At 41.6% G+C, this 18,663-nt stretch overlaps 1 protein-coding gene across 2 annotated transcripts; it reads right to left on the bottom strand.

Moving 5' to 3' along the window:
- Window positions 1-677: 677 nt before the first annotated feature.
- Window positions 678-15,254, bottom strand: MAP9 (microtubule associated protein 9). 2 transcript variants are annotated; one of them, XM_052690389.1, is made up of 10 exons: window positions 15,176-15,254; window positions 13,742-13,847; window positions 12,859-13,109; window positions 12,078-12,133; window positions 11,419-11,584; window positions 10,673-10,762; window positions 9,824-9,985; window positions 9,051-9,196; window positions 7,349-7,481; window positions 678-1,072 (listed from the first exon to the last, which is right to left on the bottom strand). In XM_052690389.1, the coding sequence occupies exons 1-10, from the start codon at window positions 15,200-15,202 to the stop codon at window positions 950-952; spliced, it is 1,260 nt and encodes a 419-aa protein (XP_052546349.1). In that variant the 5' UTR covers window positions 15,203-15,254; the 3' UTR covers window positions 678-949. The 2 variants fall into 2 exon arrangements, with proteins under 2 accessions (XP_052546349.1, XP_052546348.1); XM_052690388.1 differs by having other exon boundaries at window positions 15,131-15,221.
- Between the last annotated feature and the right edge of the window lie 3,409 nt (window positions 15,255-18,663).

Genomic DNA, 18,663 nt, shown 5'->3' with positions numbered 1-18,663 from the left:
CCTGCACACAGCAGGGGGTTGGAACTAGATGAGCATTGTGCTCCTTTGCAACCCAGGCCATTCTATGATTCTACAACAATCTAAAAATCGTGCTCTGTGTAGTTTGTTTCTTCATGCATGAAGAACAAGATTCACACCATACTGATGGTTTAGCCTCATGCCTCTGTTCTACTGCAAGACACCCAGTATCTCCCCATCCTCCCTGTTTCACACAGCAGTTCTTCCAGAATAAATCCCCCAGTCTCATCTTCCTCATGGCAGAACCATTCCTGATGACAATCACCATTCTCACCTTCCATGCATGAACCATCTCTCAACAACTCACTCAAAACGGGTTTTGCAGGTGAAGGAAGAGAAGCAATTCAAGCACGCCATCAGGCTTGAACATCCTTGTATCTTGCACACATAGGTAGGCTCCCTGGCCTGTACTTTCCCTTTTCTTGAATACTGTGTTCATCACCTGTTTATCACCATTTGTTTATAAATAGAGACTAAAATTTTTTGAATGGATGTGGAAGTGTTTTCATTTTTTTCTAGTTGCAAGTGACCACTCATTTTGAGTAACATCTGTCATTACTGCTGCTGAATAGTAATAGAGTAGTAATGTAAGCATAATTGTTCTGCTCACTACAACAGTAAGCTGCCACTTACTGGGTAAAAAAACAAAGAAAACAGAGTCTAGCCTCACATCTCTTGATTATCCACCTTCACCAAGAAGGAATGGAGTAACACAACATTGAACAAAACTAAGTTAAATGCAGAATTACAAAAATTAGTGCATTTGTTAATGTCATGGAATAGGACAAGAAACCCATTTCAACTCCAGAGATCAAATAAATTAAAAAGAAAGGATATAACATCTATCATGGATTCAGTGAAAAACTGAAATAACAGACTAGTCTTGAGATCATAAGCAGATTATCTCTTTGTACAGAGGGCAATAGGCTGCTCAGTAGTTCTTTGTATAGGTGACTTTGCCAGGTGGGATCCACGGAAAAGGCACTTCATTCCTATGCACAACACGGAGGTTCTTCTGCTTCTTCTGAAGTTGCTCTCTCCTCAACATGTTTCCCTGAGAATAAAACATTATGTCAAATAAAAGAACTCTAGGGCAATTGAAAAGTCAGAATTATTGCTGCATCTTTCACGTGAAGTTAATTTGCCATTTGGAGCTTCACACATCCCTCTAAGGACTCAGCAGCCACGCACACTGCACAATGAAACACAGAGGCACTGTAACATGTGATGTTATTTGCAGGTGAAGTGACAGTCTCAGGGATGAGATGGCTTTGTGTACCTTTTAAACAAAAAAGACAAGAGAAGGCCTGGTGAATTAAGTACTATGTCCGTCTTGAATTGTGGCAATTGGACAGACCAATACAATAGGAAAGGCATTACAACAAAGGTGTGATTACAAAATGCACAACAGAGAGGTGCCATAAAGGAAGGAGACTTATCAACCATATCAGAACATTCTAGATTTGCAGGGAAAAGCTTAACTAAGGAACGATCTTCAGAAAGAGATCCTTCCCCAGTGGCAGTCAGCCCTTAAATGGGGTCCAAGAGACATGCAGCCAGGCTGCACCCCTTCCAGTCACACAGCTGAACTGCCTTCACCTGAGCTTCCAGGGCTGACCCAGTCCTTTCCCAGGTGATCAATCAGTGCTTCAGGCTGTGCCTCAACAGCTCCCATACACTGCACCCCTTCACAGCATGAACCAATGATTGAGCCAGCTGGAGGGTGAGCCTTCCCTAATACAGGGATCCTAACACTTACACAATTGCAGGTTGACACAGTGTAAGACAATTGATGATTGGTTTGTGGTTGGGGTTCATGTTCTCCCATGGGCCAGTGCTTGATGGTGTTACTGGAGGCACGCAGTTGTTTGCTGCAGGTCCATCCTATGTTCCATCAGTCCCACATAGCCCATTACCAGATGTCATGCTCTCACAATGACAGTGGAATGCTTCGATGACATTTTGCTCCTTCCTGTCATCCTAGAGTCTTCCAAAGGCTCACAGAGAGTAGTACAGATGTTTCAGAGGTACCAGGAGGGGAAGGTCCGCCCTCCAGGGCAAAGTACAGGCTGTATTCCTATCCCAGGTCAACACTTCAGCTTACACTGGGGATGTCCCAGCCACCTGTACCACACCATTGGCCAGATATCTGTGGCTCATAACTGTATCAGGCACCAAAGGGGGTCCTGATCTGCCACAGGGACATGAGGAGGGGCCCTTAGCAATGAAGACCAGGGTGCTGACCACATCGACTGCAGGCCATGTACCGATTACCAGGCAAATGACTGATTCCCCAACCTTCAACAGTCTCCCGCAAGGCACAAGTGGGCCACATCATTTTGGTCCTACTTGCACCTTCCGAGGCCATTCTATGGGCCAGTCTATGGGTACCTGGTTCTAGATTCTCAGGGATAGAAGCAGAAGGTTATTTTAATTGCCCATTTGGGGTCTTAACCAACCATTGGTGCCCGTAATTTGGATTCTAAGCAGGGAAGCCCATGTTGTCTGTAGCACTTTCAGGGCACTGGATCTGCTGTCTCTAGTGCTTTCAATCAATCATCCTGTATCTTTCTTCTACTCCATGCCAGATCTGAAACCAAAACCCAACGGGGGTCCAAACAGAACTCTGGCATTGCCACAGGCCCCAGCCAAACCCATCATGAGTTACATGGACTTCTAGTTCGGCTGGAAGGATGGGATCAAATACACCCAATGCCTGGGCTTGTTTAACTGCCACTTTGATCTGTTGGAAAGCCTCTTGTTTCATTCTCCCCCAGTTGCCCCTTTTTCATGAATCTGTATAATGGTCTCAGCAGCTGCACTAAATGTGGTATAAAGGAACACCAGCACCCCAACATACCTAAGAACTCCTGCAGCTGCTTTGGTGTTGTAGGGGCTGGGAATGCCTGAACCTTATCTGTTACAGCACTGGGCAGTACTTTGGTCTTTCCTGACCAAACTGCCCCCTGGAATTTCACAGCAGGCCCGGACCTTGCACCTTCTGAGGATTTACAGCCCATGCTCTTCCAGTCAATGAATCTGCCACCTGTCCTACTGCCTCCAGTGAGTCAGATGTCAACAAGAGATCATCAACATAATATATAAGCTAACATTATTAGGTTTTTCCCAATTAGCCAGATCACATACCAGGTTATGGCAATATGTTGGTGCATGCACGTACCCCTGTGGCAGGACCTGAAAGGTCCACTGCCTGCCTCCCCACATGAACACAAACTGGTCTTGTGATTCGTCAGCAACTGGGATACTGAAGAATGCATTTGCCAAATCTAGGACACAGTGATTGGTTTTTATCTCAATGAGTCCATTAAGGAGGCAATATTAGGTATGGCCACACAAACAGGCGGTGTGACCTTATTTAATTCTCTATAATCTACTGTCATTCTCCATGTTCCATCTGACTTTCACACTGGCCATATGGGAGAATTATACGGGCTACGTGCAGGTCTTACAAACCCAACTTCCTGCTGAAAGAGTATGTGCATTCACCAACCTACAGTCATAACTTAGTGGCACATGACCTTAGCAGAGTGGAATAATCATAACAACATAAAACTGTACCACTATATTGCTGATCTCCTGTTGACAACTGACTCACTGAAGGCATTAGAAAAGGTGGCAGACTCATTGACTACTCCTTTGCAAAAGGAAGGGTAAGCTATAAACCCAAAAAAAGTGCAAGGATCAGGCTTGTCATTGAAATTTCTGGCTGTAGTTTGGTTAGGAAAGATCAAAGTACTATCTAGTGAAGTAACAGACAAGGTTCTGGCGTTTCAAGTCCCCACCATGCCAAGGCAGTTGCATGAATTGTTGGGTATATTAAGACACTGGCATTCCTTTATACCCCATCCAGTGCAACTGCTGAGGCCTTTGTATTGACTCATGAAGAAAGGACAAAAATAGGACTGGGGGAGAACAGAAGAAGCATTCCAGAAAGCAATGGAGACACTGGGTATATTCGATTCCACCCTTCCAGCTAAACTAGATGTCCGTGTAGCTCAGGATGGCATCAGCTGTGGCCTATGGCAGCGTCAAAATTCCATTTGAACCTCAGCTGGGTTCTGGTCTCAGGTTTGGCATGGGTCACCTATCTTAGCCAGAGGGGCAGTTTGTCTTCATCACCACTGAAAGAAGAACTCCAGAAGATCCTAGGCCCAGTGACGTATCACAGTGATGCACCAAAAGAAACATTGGCCGCTCCACCAGAGAAGAGTCCCATTCAGGATGGGAAATATCTCATTTCTGAAGATGCCTGGTACATGGATGGGTCCAGCAAGGGCAACCCGAGCAAGTGGAGAGCAGTGGCATACCCTCCACTAAAACGATCTGGTGTGAAGAGGGGGATGGTCAGAGCAGCCAATGGGCAGAACTGAGAGCCGTGTGGATGGTTATAGCCAAGGAACCTGGTGATGGTATCCTGAATATCTGTACAAATAGCTGGGCTGTGTATCAGGGCCTCACATTTTGGATTGCACAGTGGGCCACTCAGGAATGGACTATGCATGCCTGAGCAATCCAGAACAGAGATATGAGGTTTGACACATGGCACATGATTAAACACAAGACCATATATGTCTACCACGCTTCTGGTCACCAACCCCTTCAGTCACAGGGAAATGATGAAGCTGACACACTGGCCCAAATGTGATGGGTTGAGAATTCACCAATTCATTCTGAGAACACCACACTCTGGTTACATGGCCTGCAAATATCATGCTCAACACTCCAGTTTTCATCACTAAGGGAACCTTAATTATGCCCCTGTGGCAAATCTGGACTTCTCCTTTGGTACCCGATATAGGTGTGTATCCTCAGATATCAAGCCAAAGGATACAGATGGCTGGGACATGCCCCAGTGCAAGCCAAGGTGCTGACCCAGGATAGAAATGGGAACTGTATCTTGCTGCGGAGGGCAGACCTAACCTTCTGGTATGTCTGAAACATCTGTGCTACTCCCTGTGAATCTCTTTGTGTCCACAGGATCACCAGGAAGAGCAACATGACATCAAGATGCTCCAGTCTCACTATAAGATCAGTGTGACACCTGGTGGTGGACTATATGGGACTGACAGAATGTGAGCTGAACCTTCTGTGGTCCAAGCAACAATGTGCCACCAGGAGAACACTGAGTACAAGCCCTCAAAGGAGGCCTGAAACAGTCACTGAGCTCCTGGTGGGAAGGGAGGGCCAACTCAGAGGAGCTCAGGTGTATGCAGTGCACCTGAGTGACTGCAAGGGGGGGGGACAGGATCTACCCCTTCCCAGATCTCATTTGAGCGTTGGCAGTAGAGGTGAGGGCATCTCTTGCTGGAGATCCCTGCCTACCTGAGGCTTTCCAAAGGTAAGCAGCTTTGTTTGCATTTTTGCAGCTGCTGTGTTTGGGCTTATTCTCATTTGCTGTAGCCATACTTTTGTCATTCTGCCTTCTATCCCATTATATCATTACTCCCGCAAATTCCTAAGATCACAGACTCTTAAAGGTTGGAAAAGAGGTCATCTAGTCCAGCTCCCTGTTAAAGCTAGAGCAGACTGCACAGGAAAGTGACTTTTTTTTTCTGTTAGTTATACTGAAAAGACAAATAGTGAGATGAGAGAATAGACAGGTAAATGGGCATAGACATGTTATTGTGAAAGAGGGAGCTAGAGAGGAATCTTTCATTAAAACTTACTAATACCAGCTATACTTGTGTTATGTACAAAAAATAAGCGTATAAAGTGCTCTGAAATATCAGCTCTGTTGCTAGTGCTTTTAACCTGTGATCTCCAGGCTTTTGTTTAGGTGAATCTTAAGATCCAATTCAATTAAGAATACCTGGTCTGGCTAAACCAGCACACAATTATTTCACGTTATTACTAGTGAAACTGACCGTAAGCAAGGCCAGGTTTGTATGAAGTAATATCGTTTACTAAAACTAGCAATACAGAACAGTTAATCTATTAAATAATATTATCTCTGTAGAACTGTATCTTCCTGGACTGTAAGGGTCAAGTACGACAAACTGGGCTCAGTGAGCACTGTAAGATTCTGATCCTTTTCTACCATCCTGAACTTTTGTCTCCCTCCCCTTTAAAAGGTATCCCACACCTATACAGCTGCTGTCTGTCTCAGTTGTTAAATAAGCCCAGTTAAAAAAAGAAAAAACACTGAAAACCTATTTGAGACTCTGGAAAAGGATTCCTTTTTAGGCTATTGATGCTGCAAGTGAGCTGCAAGGACCTTACACCAGCTGAGCTGCAAGATGCCATTCTTATTGAATGGGAACAGTGCCCTTACACACAGACTATGCCACAAATCACAAGGAAATAAAACAACACAAGAAATGCTTTAAAAAAAACCAATCCCTTAAAGTCAACATGCTGAATGTCTGTGCCATAGAGCAAGCATGGAAAAAGCAGGTATTTGTTTAACCAGCAAATCATACAACTGTCAAGAAAACAGTTTATGCTAAGAATATCAGCAAACTCTCCTGGTTTGTATAAGGAAAACCGTATTTCCTTAATGTGGGGATTAATTTAAAGCTTAACAACTTGGACTAAAGTTTGGTGATGTAGGGAAAATATAAATGGCAGCATTAGTTTCATACTTTCTAGTCAATGAAGATCTCAAACTTTAGTAAAATGGCTTTATCAATTTTGTGACGTGGAATTCTCCACTTCAAATGTTTTCTCAAATGTAAGTGCATACACTGTTACAACTGGTAGTGCTGCTGGGTTTTGCTGGTTTTGTGAGCAAGCCCTTCAGAGATGGCTGCTCCTGACTGTATGGGAACTGCTGGGTCACAGCCTGAAGGTGAAGGCAATTCTCCTGTGCTGCCGGAAGGGGTGGAACCTGGCTGCACCCCTCCTAGCCCTATTTAAGAGCTGGCTACCAGAAGGGAAGGATCTCTTCTGGAGATCTGCTCTGCTGGTGTTTCGTGAGTGAGCCCAGGATAAGGGTAAGCCTTCCATTTATTCTCTTTTGTTATCGTAGTCTGCTTTGCCTAACTCTCTTGTTTATTTTGTGGTTATAACAGCCTAATATTCTTTGATTATACACTGACAAAGAATAGAAGAAAATACTATGGAATGCAAAACTCCAAGTCACATAAGTGGGGAAAATAGATTTTTTTCATATAAGCTAAAGTTCCAGCACATCATACTTGATTACTTTGTTCAAGAAGTTTTGGGGACTAGCTATGTGTTACTGCCATCATCTGGTCTCTCCCTGTAACACTACAAAAAAAAACCAGGAACACTAAAATGCAAAGTATTCACCCTCGTTACTACATTCATTTCTTTGATTTTTATACAGTGTAAAACATTTATAAATTACCAGCCATCTTTCGTATTCTTCTCTGGCCATTTTATCTTTTTCATCCTTCTCTGCCTGTTGTATTTCTTTTTTTCTTCTCTCTCTGACTTTTTCTGCCTTCTTCTGTTTCATATACTCCCTTTTTTTATCATTCCTGTGAAAAGGATGAACAGGAAATCATTTTTCAACAATCTAAATGCCGTATCTGTGACCAATTAACTAACTTGATTTCAAAGACCTATTTTATGCATTTAATAGCAGATTAACAACAAACATATGTAAAATCTTCGATGCCCATCTTCATGCATGATATCACCAAGATATACGTAGCTTGCTCTGAAAGTAATGCCTCCTATTTATTTCCATGGAATCAGCAGTTATTGTTGAGTCATGGCCTGAAGCACTGATTGATCACCTGGGAAAGGACCCAGTCAGCCCTGAGAGCTCAGGTGAAGGCAGCTCAGCTGTGTGACCAGAAGGGATAGAGCCTGGCTGCACCTCTCTTACACCCCATTTAAGGGCTGACTGCCAGCTGGGAAGGACCTCTGGTTGGAGATCCCTCCCTTGTGCAGTCTTTCCTGTGAGCCTAGATCTTTGGAGACATGTGAGCACCTTTATTTTTCCCTTCTAACACCGTTCCATCTGCACTAGCACCTTTGCTGTTACACCCCTGTATCAACCTTCTACTGCATTAACCTTTCCAATTGTAACAGATACAAAAAAGCACAATCACTATTGGATACAGCTGCAGAATGCTATTTAGTAACACAGTCAACACCATTAGCCAACTGGTGCAGATGAGCTGACTGAGATGCTATTCGCTCTGTGGTGCGACAGTTGTGCAGGGCTGTCCAGAATGTGGCTTGTCTTTTACGATGCTGTTGCCGTGGCTGAAACACACCACCTGCCACTCACTGTGCCCACATCCAGTGTTTGGTCACTGGGTGCCCTTTCTTCCTCATGGAGGAATTCAGTGACATACCTCTGCTTCATGCACACTTTTATGTCAGATGTCATTTTGTCAGACTGCCCCTCTGCTGCCATCTGTCACACAGCAACGACATGTAATGATATACTGGTGGGAACACTCAAGCTCTACTGCCATACCACTGGCATCAACTTCTGACTTTGCTGGCCAACGCACTAAAATAGGAGGCATTACTTTTGGAGCAGTCCTCATACATGAATTTAATCTTTTACCTATTATGATATCATCTTATCTACTTTCTTTCTTATGTTACCATATAAAAATAGATTTAAAAGTTGTGCAGGTAATAGTAAGTTGCCCATGTAAGTCTCTGAAGACTCCTGGCTTCTAAAACTAACAAAGAGTTTCTCCAGCAGATGCATCTTATTTGCTTTTGAGTACACCTACATTCATATGCTGTACTACAAAAGCTTTATGAAAGACCCACCTCCCTTCCCATTGCTTAGTAATGAAGCACGATGCTAGTCACGTAAGACTTAACACTAACTGAATCCTACTTATCAGTTGCTGTATCTCTGCCAGGGCTGAGGCAGCTGCCTTTTGGGGAAGAAAGAGTCTAAGTTACTAAATTGAAAGAAGCCGCAGGCTGTTCTCACAGCTGTGCTTATTAGCTCTGAGTGAAAAGCTTGTTCCCAACCATGCCACTGTTCCTCAGTCAACAGCGTATCAAACACTACAGACAACCCGTTCAGCAAAATTTTGGATGCTGATACTTCAAAATCCTAAAGGAGGTACCATTTTTCAACTGCTGATATGCTGTCTCTCTTCTTTTCTGCAGCTAATTCCTCTTCTTTCTTCTTCCTGATTCTTTCAGACTGTTCTTCCTGTCTGCCTTTCTCTCTCAAATATTCTGTTTTTTTCTCTTTCCATTTTTCAAACGCCTAAAGAAAATAACAGATTAATCAGCCATCTTATCCCTCATCTCTGTGTCAATACTCTTTTCATTTATTCAGAATTATTATTTGTATTTCTATAGTTTCAAATTTTGGAATATTTACTTGCTGCATTGCTCAGAAGGGAATCTCACTTTATCTAAGATGAGTAAATTATTTTCCCAGTAAGTCTTAACTCTTTGCCTATGTATATATATATATATGGAGTTCATTTTATGTTCAGCTGACAGAACATAAATACAAAAAAAGCCTGTTTGCATATTAATGTTATACAGCAAAAAAGACAGAACTGCTTTGGGTAGGGACCTTAAAGATCATCTAGTTCCAACCCCCAAATGAAGCAGTTTCTACTCAGCATCCATCTCAGCTGTCTAAGAGGACGCACTGCCTCTGAATCCTCAGAGTATGGAAACCACCACCTCAGGGCTGCAGGGACCTTCTGAAGCAGCTGCATATTTTCAACAGGACAGAATCTCACAGTGCCCTGTTCAAAGACTAACCATGTTCAGACTTTGGAATCCCCTTCATTTCCGTCTCCTGCTGGATTAACCAAGTTATCCTCAACAATTCCCTAAACCACAGCTCATATACATTTATCTACACACTTCACTTTACCTTCTGTGCTGCTTCTGCTCTTTCTGCATTCTGTTCTGCTGCTTCCTTTTCCTTCAGTTTCTCAAGCTTCTTTTCTTCATTCAACTTCTTTGCTTCTCTTGCTTTCATTGCTTTCCAGGATTTAAAAGATGCATCTGCTTCCTCTCTTTTAACGGCTTCTTTCTAGATCAAAAAATACCATTCTCAATTTAAGTACATTTGAATATAAAATACAACTGTAATTGAAAACACTTGCTTTGAATTGATTCTCATATACAGATTAATATAATAGAGAAATGGAAATAGATTTGTAGAAAACACTCCAAATGAAGTATGAACTATACACTTCTATGCTCATTTTAAACAATTTACTCAAGTTTATATCAACTTATATAAATTACTCCTGCAAAGTGTGTGGAAGAACATGAAATACATATTAAATGCTCAAAAGGAAAGCCTGCTTAATACTGGAAAAACAGATCCACGAGCTACACATTCAAAAGGTAGAAAAGTATTCCTTGAGCTACTGAGCAAACTGATTTTCCAACAGAAGATATGTTAGAGCTTAACACTGGAATGGATGAGCATCCTGAGGCCTTTGTGAACAAGCTTGAAAATTAATCCAAAAACACTCCTAATATAACTGGTGGGAAGCAGGTAAGTTTGCATGTTTCTGCAGGAAATCACTAGCCTTGTACTCTTATACCAATCACAATAACTAGGACATGCCACTTTTTCAACTCACTCTATTCTAGAGAAAACCAGTAACCTTATAATAGGAGTGATGTCATCTGCAGAAAGCACAGGTCAACACACTTTAAAAAAAGTGGTAGTTTGTCCACTTCACTTAAACTGAGAGTGTAAACAAACCTTTTCAGTATCATTCCTCAGCTCCTCAGCTTTTTTCTTCTCAGCTCTCTTTAATTCCAGTAGAAAGGCTCTTTTCTTTTCCATCCAGTTCTGTAAGAATCATTGGAAGGCATACATTTTTGAAGTGTTTTTAAGCTGTAACTAAATAAGTTCCACATGCAACAACTGAATATTATTAGAGCAGCACCAGTACAATGACCACCAAAATGACTCCCAGTTCTTCCGCTCGCTGCTGCACTAATTACTCCATGTGGAAAAAGAAAGCTGTGCTTCAAATCACACTGATCTAAGCACCATTGGCACACGTTTTTTTTGTGTTCAAAAATGTCTAAGAATCTACAATAATAGCTACAACTACAGAAAAACCTTATGAACCTCTAAAATCTTTGAAAAATATAAAATGAAATTGTACTCAGGATATACAGATTACTGTTCCAGAGAGAATGCCAGAAGTGTTTTTACTTCTAAAGGAATCCTAAACTACTTACTTTGGCCAAGAAAAAACAAAGGAAATCATATCATGTATATGAGAATAATCTGACATAACAGTAAATCATAAAACACTGCATACCTTTCATTTAGTTTATTAGTTCATAATTTTTAGAAAACATGACCAACAAAAGAAATTATACATAAGCATATGCAAGTAACATCATTACAAGGATTGACTTAATGAAAGTAAGCATGGCTGGATCCTCTAACTAGACTTTTATATGCATAGGTGTTTGTTTGTTTTTAAGATCTACCTGGAAAACAGCTGCTCGCAAACTATCTGCTCTGTCAAATTCTGCATTGTTCTTCTGCAAGTGTTTATCCTCTAAAACCTTTAATGTTCCCAAATAGCGAGGTGGAACAGTTGCAGCTGATGGAACAGCTTTCACTTTTTCCTTTAAGTGTGCAGAAGGCAGAAACCTACAAAGACACAGACATTATTAAAGATCCTTCTATGTCTTGTTAATGATAGCAAGTAATGTTCCTTTTTTTCCCACCAGAAGTTACTGTGGCTGTAGCTGCACTTGTGTGGGGACAGGAAAAGAAGGAAGCCTGTTTGCTTTGGACAGCTTATTATTGACAAAACAATCTGTTAATCAACACATTCAGACCAACAGCTTTTACAAGCTTCTGGTACTTTCACCTATTAAATTAAAAAGTGCTTAAAACCTGTCAAGATACCATGGGCTGGACTCACTGGTGAAGATACTAGCACAAACTCATTACAGACACTGGCAAAAGACTTGGAGTCTAAGTTTAGCAAGAAGTACAATAACGTGCCTCATCTTCTCTCCACAGATGGCCAGAGGCTGTTAGCAATTAAAAAACTGTTGATAGAAGATGAGTGCAAAGTGATATTGTCACAGTACTTACAGATACCCTGTAACCTGTGATATGTAGTATAATCTCTTACTTGCAAGACGAGGATTTTGAGCTCTGTAGAACTGCTTTCGTTGTTCCACTTTGTTTCTAAGACACAAAAAGGGAAAATTGTGTGTCAGGTAACAGAACTAGAGTATCATGACAAGGATTTTGAAGGCCAACATGTTAAATATGTTAATATGCCAAATACATACACAAGAAAGCCACTCAAATATAGCACAGGTACAGTATGGGCTACAAAGTTTTTGTTTTTTAATAAAAAAAAGAAACAAAAACAAACACCTGACCAGAAGTCTATAGTTGAGAGACACGAAGGAATAAAAACAACCTGGCTGAGCAGTGGGTTTCCTTGCTACAACAGTAACTGTTTTCAATATTTAGCTTTAGCAGTTACATACATCCACATGCTTTCTTTCTTGCAGTAAGGCCTAAAGTGCTTTGTATCTTACTTGTTAATCAAGTCATGCAATGGATTCCGTTCTCTGCCAACATATGCTGCTCACTTCAACTCGGAACAGAGATCTGACATGTTTACTTCAATAAGGTTATTAAACTCAGTCTTGAAAACACAAATTTCACTGACTTTATCACTTTTAAACTAACAGTGCAAAAAGTGCTTCCTGCCCCTTCAGGAAGGTATTCCCTACATATTCCTTAAAAATAAACATGATTTATGTGAGCCCTGGGTCCAGAAGTTTTATAAGCCGAGTTTTAAACACTAAAGGAACCAACAGTAAATTCATTTACAGAAGCTTTCACTGCATTTCTCGGACATTTTTCTGAACAACGGTAAAAATGCACACAAAAAATACCTGCCCAGAATCCTCTGAAGTGTTCTTCACCTCCCCACGGTTGGACTCACCATCCACTGGTAATTCTTGTATTGCAGCTGTTCCTACTGGCTCTTGCACAATTCTCTCCTCATATGAACTGTCATCTGCTGACCTCTCTAACTTTGTTCTCTCGTGTGCTGTGGTGGTCATTGCTACTATCAGAGCAGCAGGTTTCCTACTATTATCCTCCACTGACAGTTTCATGTCACTGTTGATATCTTTCTTCTCATCTAGAGGAAGTAAACAGATTAAGTGGACACATTCACTTAGACAACATATGAACAAGAATTCTGTAGCACAGAAAGAACAACACTGAGAAGCTAAAAACATTTGTCTATGAAACTTATTGCTAAATTTGATATTGGACAATTTATTTTCTTTATATGTGCTCATAAGAACAGTATGGACTAATGACAACAGTATTCATTTACACTGAAATGTACGATTGGACTGGCAAGATAAAAGCTGTAGCAAATGTTATAGAATGTAAGAGAGGACAAGAACAGCCAAATTTCCCAATTTTCTCTCCACTCAATTACATTTCTAGTGCAGCAATCAAAAAATAAGAGCCATTTCAATCACATAAGATCTCTCCCGACATCAAATCAACTACCACTTTCATAGGCACAGTTCTACCAGACTTCGAAAACACAGTTTCTAAATGCCTGGGACAATACTGGATTTAGACATAACTGCAAGAATAAGGCCAGGCCCTTCACAGAAGCAGAATACAAGGAGACAAGGGCAAGAGAGTAGAAAGGTAATTAAGAAAACTGCCAATTTTAAGACTTGTATTGGAATCTCAGATGATACTGAGGCATAAGCAATGACCCCCATCTGGTCTTATGTACTTAAGTCCTACCTTTTTCAGGTGGTGCTTCTCCACACAGTAATGAATTGGAGTCTCCAGATCTCTCATTGTGGGGAGTAGAGGAAAATGATGGTGAAGTACTTTCTAGACGTGGGCCCTTAGATCAGAAAGTGGCAAATAAACAAGTGGGCAATTCATAACAATTACGAACTATTTATCTTGAGTTCAAAACACACTGATAGAATGTTTCTTCAGAACTCTCTAAGTACTGGTACTGTCTTATATTCAGAGCAATCAAACCAATCAACAGAATTCTTAAAGCCTGCAAAATATCACGAAATCCTATTTCTTGTTAGAAAGAAAAATAATGATGTTCTCTTATTTGCCCTCACCACAAGAATACTACTGGCAAAGATTTTTCCTCCTCTTTTTCTTACAGAACATTTTGATAGTGAAATGAAAGTTACTATCAAAAGCTTCCAATGTAAATTGTAAAAATAAAATAAGCACGTACATTCTCCATTTGCACTCTTACTTCAGGACCAGAGCTTGTGGCAAGCACTGCTTTATTGCGTGAGGCTCTGGCTCAGAGTAGCTACAGGCAGTGGCGTCCAAAACGAAGACAACACATTTCTAGGAGTTATTTTTCTTTCTGACCTACTAAGCTCAGTGTCTTTCACTTGACCAACTTTTGCTCAGTGTCTTTCATGTGACCAACTTTTCCCAATACACTTCTTGGTTGAGCTTATGTTTTATAACAGCCGCCTAGCAAAGGAACGTTGACATTCTGAGATGAAAATGAGTACTATGGTTGAACTTGCATCTAACTAAATGCATGTTAGTTTGGATTATTTTGTGAAGATAGATTCAATAGATTTTCAGTTAAATCAGCTATTTAAATAATTGCACACTCTATCTTGGGGGGCAAATACAAACAGCTATATAAACTTATTTGCATTCTTTGAGGAAGTTTAAGGGAAGTTTCTATAAACAGACTATCTAGAAATTTTGTTTTTCCGTTTACTGTTATCTCTGTGCGTATGTTGAATCCACATGTAAGAACCCATCTAAGACAGAATTATTCCCATAGCCATAAATTAGAGCATTTATCTCAAACGGCACTGTTACAACGAAACCCTTCTGTCTCGCTTAACTCCCTGTGTCTACTAGAGAAAACACGAAGGGAAGATTGCACCGCACAGTGCAGAACAGAAAAACCCCAGGTGGGAGACGGCACGAGAAACGCCATCAGAGGACGGCGTCAGTGATGCTCCCGTTCCTCCCCTAAGCCAGCAACGCCACCGACGCGCGTTCTTTTCACCCGATGCGAAGTTGTTCCCGTGCCGCGACACCTGCGCCTCTTTTAATACCAGAGCATCAACTGCTTCTTGTCGCAGTTCCGAAACAGTTTTGCAGATGACTTTCCCGCAGAAGGCTCACTGCCAACTCAGCGCTCGCCCCCTCCGCACCCCGCCGCCGGCTCACCTCGGCCGAGGCGCCGTCCCGCGACATGGCGGCTGCCGCCCGCCCCTTCCGCTGCGCTCCGTGAGCAGACAAAGGTGGCGGCGGGGCGGCACAGGGTTCGCGGCGCGCCCTGCCGGACGAAGCTCAAGTAGGGCGCGAGTAGAACGTCAAGGCGATAAGGAAGAAGTCGCCGCGTTCTTTCTCTGTGGCAGCGTCACAGCGACGGCTGCTGCAAGGCAAAACCCTCTCCTCATCTCCTCCTCTCATCTGAGGGACTCATTTTATTGCACTCCAGAAGGTGGCAGCAAAATGTTTTAAGACAAAATGACCTGGTTTATTTGTGATGCGTCCACTTGAATTATTTGAAGTTCTTCTGTCTTAACAATGATGCTCGTGGCACTTTTAGAAAGACACTGCATTCATTTAAAACAGTTTTCCAGCTTTGCATGCTCTATATAGAAGGGATTATCTTATTTATGTTTTTGTCAGAACACATGAGAGTCAGGGCTACATCTGACAGTCTTAGCTCAGGCAGAACAGCATAGAGAGCGTATAAACAGGAGGGGGAATGGCTGTTTATGAGGGTGGCTGGTGATAGGACAAGGGGGAATGGTTTTAAAGTGAGACAGGGGAGGTTTAGGTTTAGGAGGCAGTTTTTCACCCCGAGGGTGGTGAGGCACTGTTCACAGGTTGCCCAAGGAGGCTGTGGATGCCCCATCCCTGCAGGCATTCAAGGCCAGGCTGGATGTGGCTCTGGGCAGCCTGGGCTGCTGGTTGGTGACCCTGCACACAGCAGGGGGTTGGAGCTGGATGAGCACTGTGCTCCTTTGCAACCCAGGCCATTCTGTGATTCTATGATAAGGTCCCACTGACACCCACTGAGATGAGTGGAGTTTATTCTAACTGAGACCGCAAGGTTCTGATGTAATTACAAGGGTTTTTGAGAGTCCATTTAAATATTCTGACAGCTTACTGGGGTCAACAAGAATAAGATTTTATGGTCTGAAAGTGATCATTACATCTGTGTCGATTTTTTCTTGATTAATAACTGCTCAATATATCACAAATATGAAGTTATCAAAAAGATGTACACCGGAAGGTGAAGATGCTCTTTTTCTCCCACATACACGAGGAGCATGGAGAACAGCACTTTGAGTAAATCCAGCAATTACATTGATTCAGCTAAAATAAACGTAGAAGGACTGTTTAATTCTGTTGCCCAAACGTAGGTTAGTAAGCAAGATTATACAGCGACAAGCACCACGCTGTCTCCTCTTGCTTCATATGACATTACTTATTACAGTGTGCCATATTTTGAAAAGCTATGCCCGTCTTGCCAAAATACACCATCTTTTTTCTGATTGTCTGAAAATAAAATCAGAAATACAATCAGTCGTACCTTAAGCCTGCTGGGCTAGGTCTGCTGGAGAAGATCTGCAAGTCATCCAGATCAGGCGAGGCTGAGCTGGGTTTGACCTTTGTTGCCTCAGGTGGTGAGAGCAGAGTTTTCATGTTGGGAAAGCACTCCGCACCAGCAGAGCTCAGGAAAGCCTCTAAAGATTCGTAGGTGAGTTGTAAACTGCAATGCATGCTGTCACAGGAATTCTGAGACCCAGATGTACCCCAAACCAGCTTTAAACAGCTCTGGAGTAACTGCAAAAGCAGCCAGTGCATCAGGGAAATGAACAGCAGCACTTCAGCCTTTTGTTCTCCTCGCCATAACTATTTTGAGTCTCTCATCACCGATCCAACAGGAGGGTATTGGACAACTCACCTTAATTAACTTAACTCCTATTGGCAGTTATGAAGACCTAAAGCAGAAAAAAGTGAGAAACTTTTGTCTTTTACCCAAACTGTCAATGCTAATGTATTTTTCCCCATCTTTTCTTTTGCATTTGTACAAATATACTATTTAATTATGCAATGGAAATGAAATATTCATTACTTTATGGTAAAACCTTCTTTCAGTGTAAAAATATACTCTTCTTTTTCTTAAAACAAACTGTCATTTTTCACAGATTTACACAGCAGCTTCATCCCACTACATAGATAAAAGCAATTGTATTCCAGTAGACTACAAAACACTTCATTTTTAATCACACCTGGGACCAACTGAAAGAAGAGCTGTCACACTGAAACTTTAGCTTAAAATTTGGCTTGACCTTTTCTTCATTATTCATTCCCATAGAAAGTTCAATGATACGAAAACAAAATGTTTCGTTTTTCTTACTGGAACTGCATTCGATGGCTTCCCACCTTGTTTCCAAAGGAGAAAAGCTAAGTTTGTAATGCACTGTTAATTCATAGACCATAGTAACATCCGTAACATGTGCTGTAGGTAGAAATTCAACATTGTTATTTGCATAAATTCATCCTCTCACTTTTACATCTTGGTCCTGAATTGCAAGTAGCTTAAGAAGATCCAGGCAGGATAAGAAGGTATGGCAGCTTCACTTGGCTGCTTATTGCCCTCAGAAATATTATCTTCAAACTTTGATTTGATAAATTGTATGTGTCTGCAAAACTGGAGCAAAAGAGAAGTGGTTAAAAGAAATAAATAGAGGTGGTAAAAAGTTAATGTAGATAGTAGTGTATAGAGGAAGGTATATTCTTGACTGGTTAATTTAGGCCTGAGCATTTGACTTAGAAGCAGCAGGTGGAGGTAGATATCAAGGGAAAAAGAAAGCTATTTTAAGCTAATTTTTTGGCTTGCCTTTGGTGTGTGTATGTGATGGTACTTGATGTGATTTTAAGGAAATGCAAATGGAGCACAGAGAAATGAAGAAGTGAGACACAGCTGTTTGTTGGGCTTGGTCATGGTAACAGACAGTGAACTTTTCAAACAGACAGAGCTCGGATGTGTTAGTGATGGCAGATTACACTTCCTGCTAAGGGGAGTCAGAAAATGTGAATCTTTTCATGTCAAGTGGAGTCATTTTGTGTGCAAATGACTCAAGCTACTGGTATCTGCTGTAAATTCTGCATTTAAAGTCTTGCAGATGTGCTCTGGTTAAATAAACATCTTTGATAGAAAGCTCACAGACTACATGTGAAACTACAGTTTCACTAAACATCTCTCACTTGAAGCATCTCTACGCATTAAATGCTGACAGAAAAACCCAACAGCTGTTAAGTGCTGAGGAGCAGCTCAGGCCTTTTCTGTTATGGCAGATTTCACTGCAACAGGAAGAAGACCTGTCATATTATCACCTGCACATTTGAGAAGTGTCAGGACTTCAGCTGTTCCCACCCTCAGGCTCACTAGACCTTGGATTAAAGGCTTGGACCATGTCCTGCAGCCTTGCAGACCCAAGGAATAAGAAGTCTGATATCATTAAAATTAATCAGAGATAAGAGATGCAGTAAAAGGCCAAATTAAATTGCTCTGTGGTCAGAAGGATTGACTGACTAATTCCCACTGACAATGATAATGTCTGCTCATGCTTTTTATGTCTATCGTTCTCTCTGGTTGCCTTTTAGCTTTCAGTGCTAATATGGTTCAGTAGGAC

This window comes from Tympanuchus pallidicinctus, unplaced genomic scaffold (assembly GCF_026119805.1).
Source record: "Tympanuchus pallidicinctus isolate F22 unplaced genomic scaffold, pur_lepc_1.0 scaffold26, whole genome shotgun sequence".
Taxonomy (NCBI): Eukaryota; Metazoa; Chordata; class Aves; order Galliformes; family Phasianidae; genus Tympanuchus; species Tympanuchus pallidicinctus.
This window is presented reverse-complemented; position numbering and strand designations above follow the sequence as displayed.

What these genes read in the sequence shown, in the direction of transcription:
- MAP9 (XM_052690388.1), bottom strand. Translation starts at nt 15,202, where the DNA reads ATGTCGCGGGACGGCGCCTCGGCCGAGGTGAGCCGGCGGCGGGGTGCG. An exon ending in CTTCAGAGGATTCTGGGCAG is followed by an intron (nt 12,134 to 12,858) that starts GTATTTTTTGTG and finishes TTTGTGTCTTAG; the next exon opens with AAACAAAGTGGAACAACGAA. An exon ending in TCAAAATCCTCGTCTTGCAA is followed by an intron (nt 11,585 to 12,077) that starts GTAAGAGATTAT and finishes GTGTCTTTGTAG; the next exon opens with GTTTCTGCCTTCTGCACACT.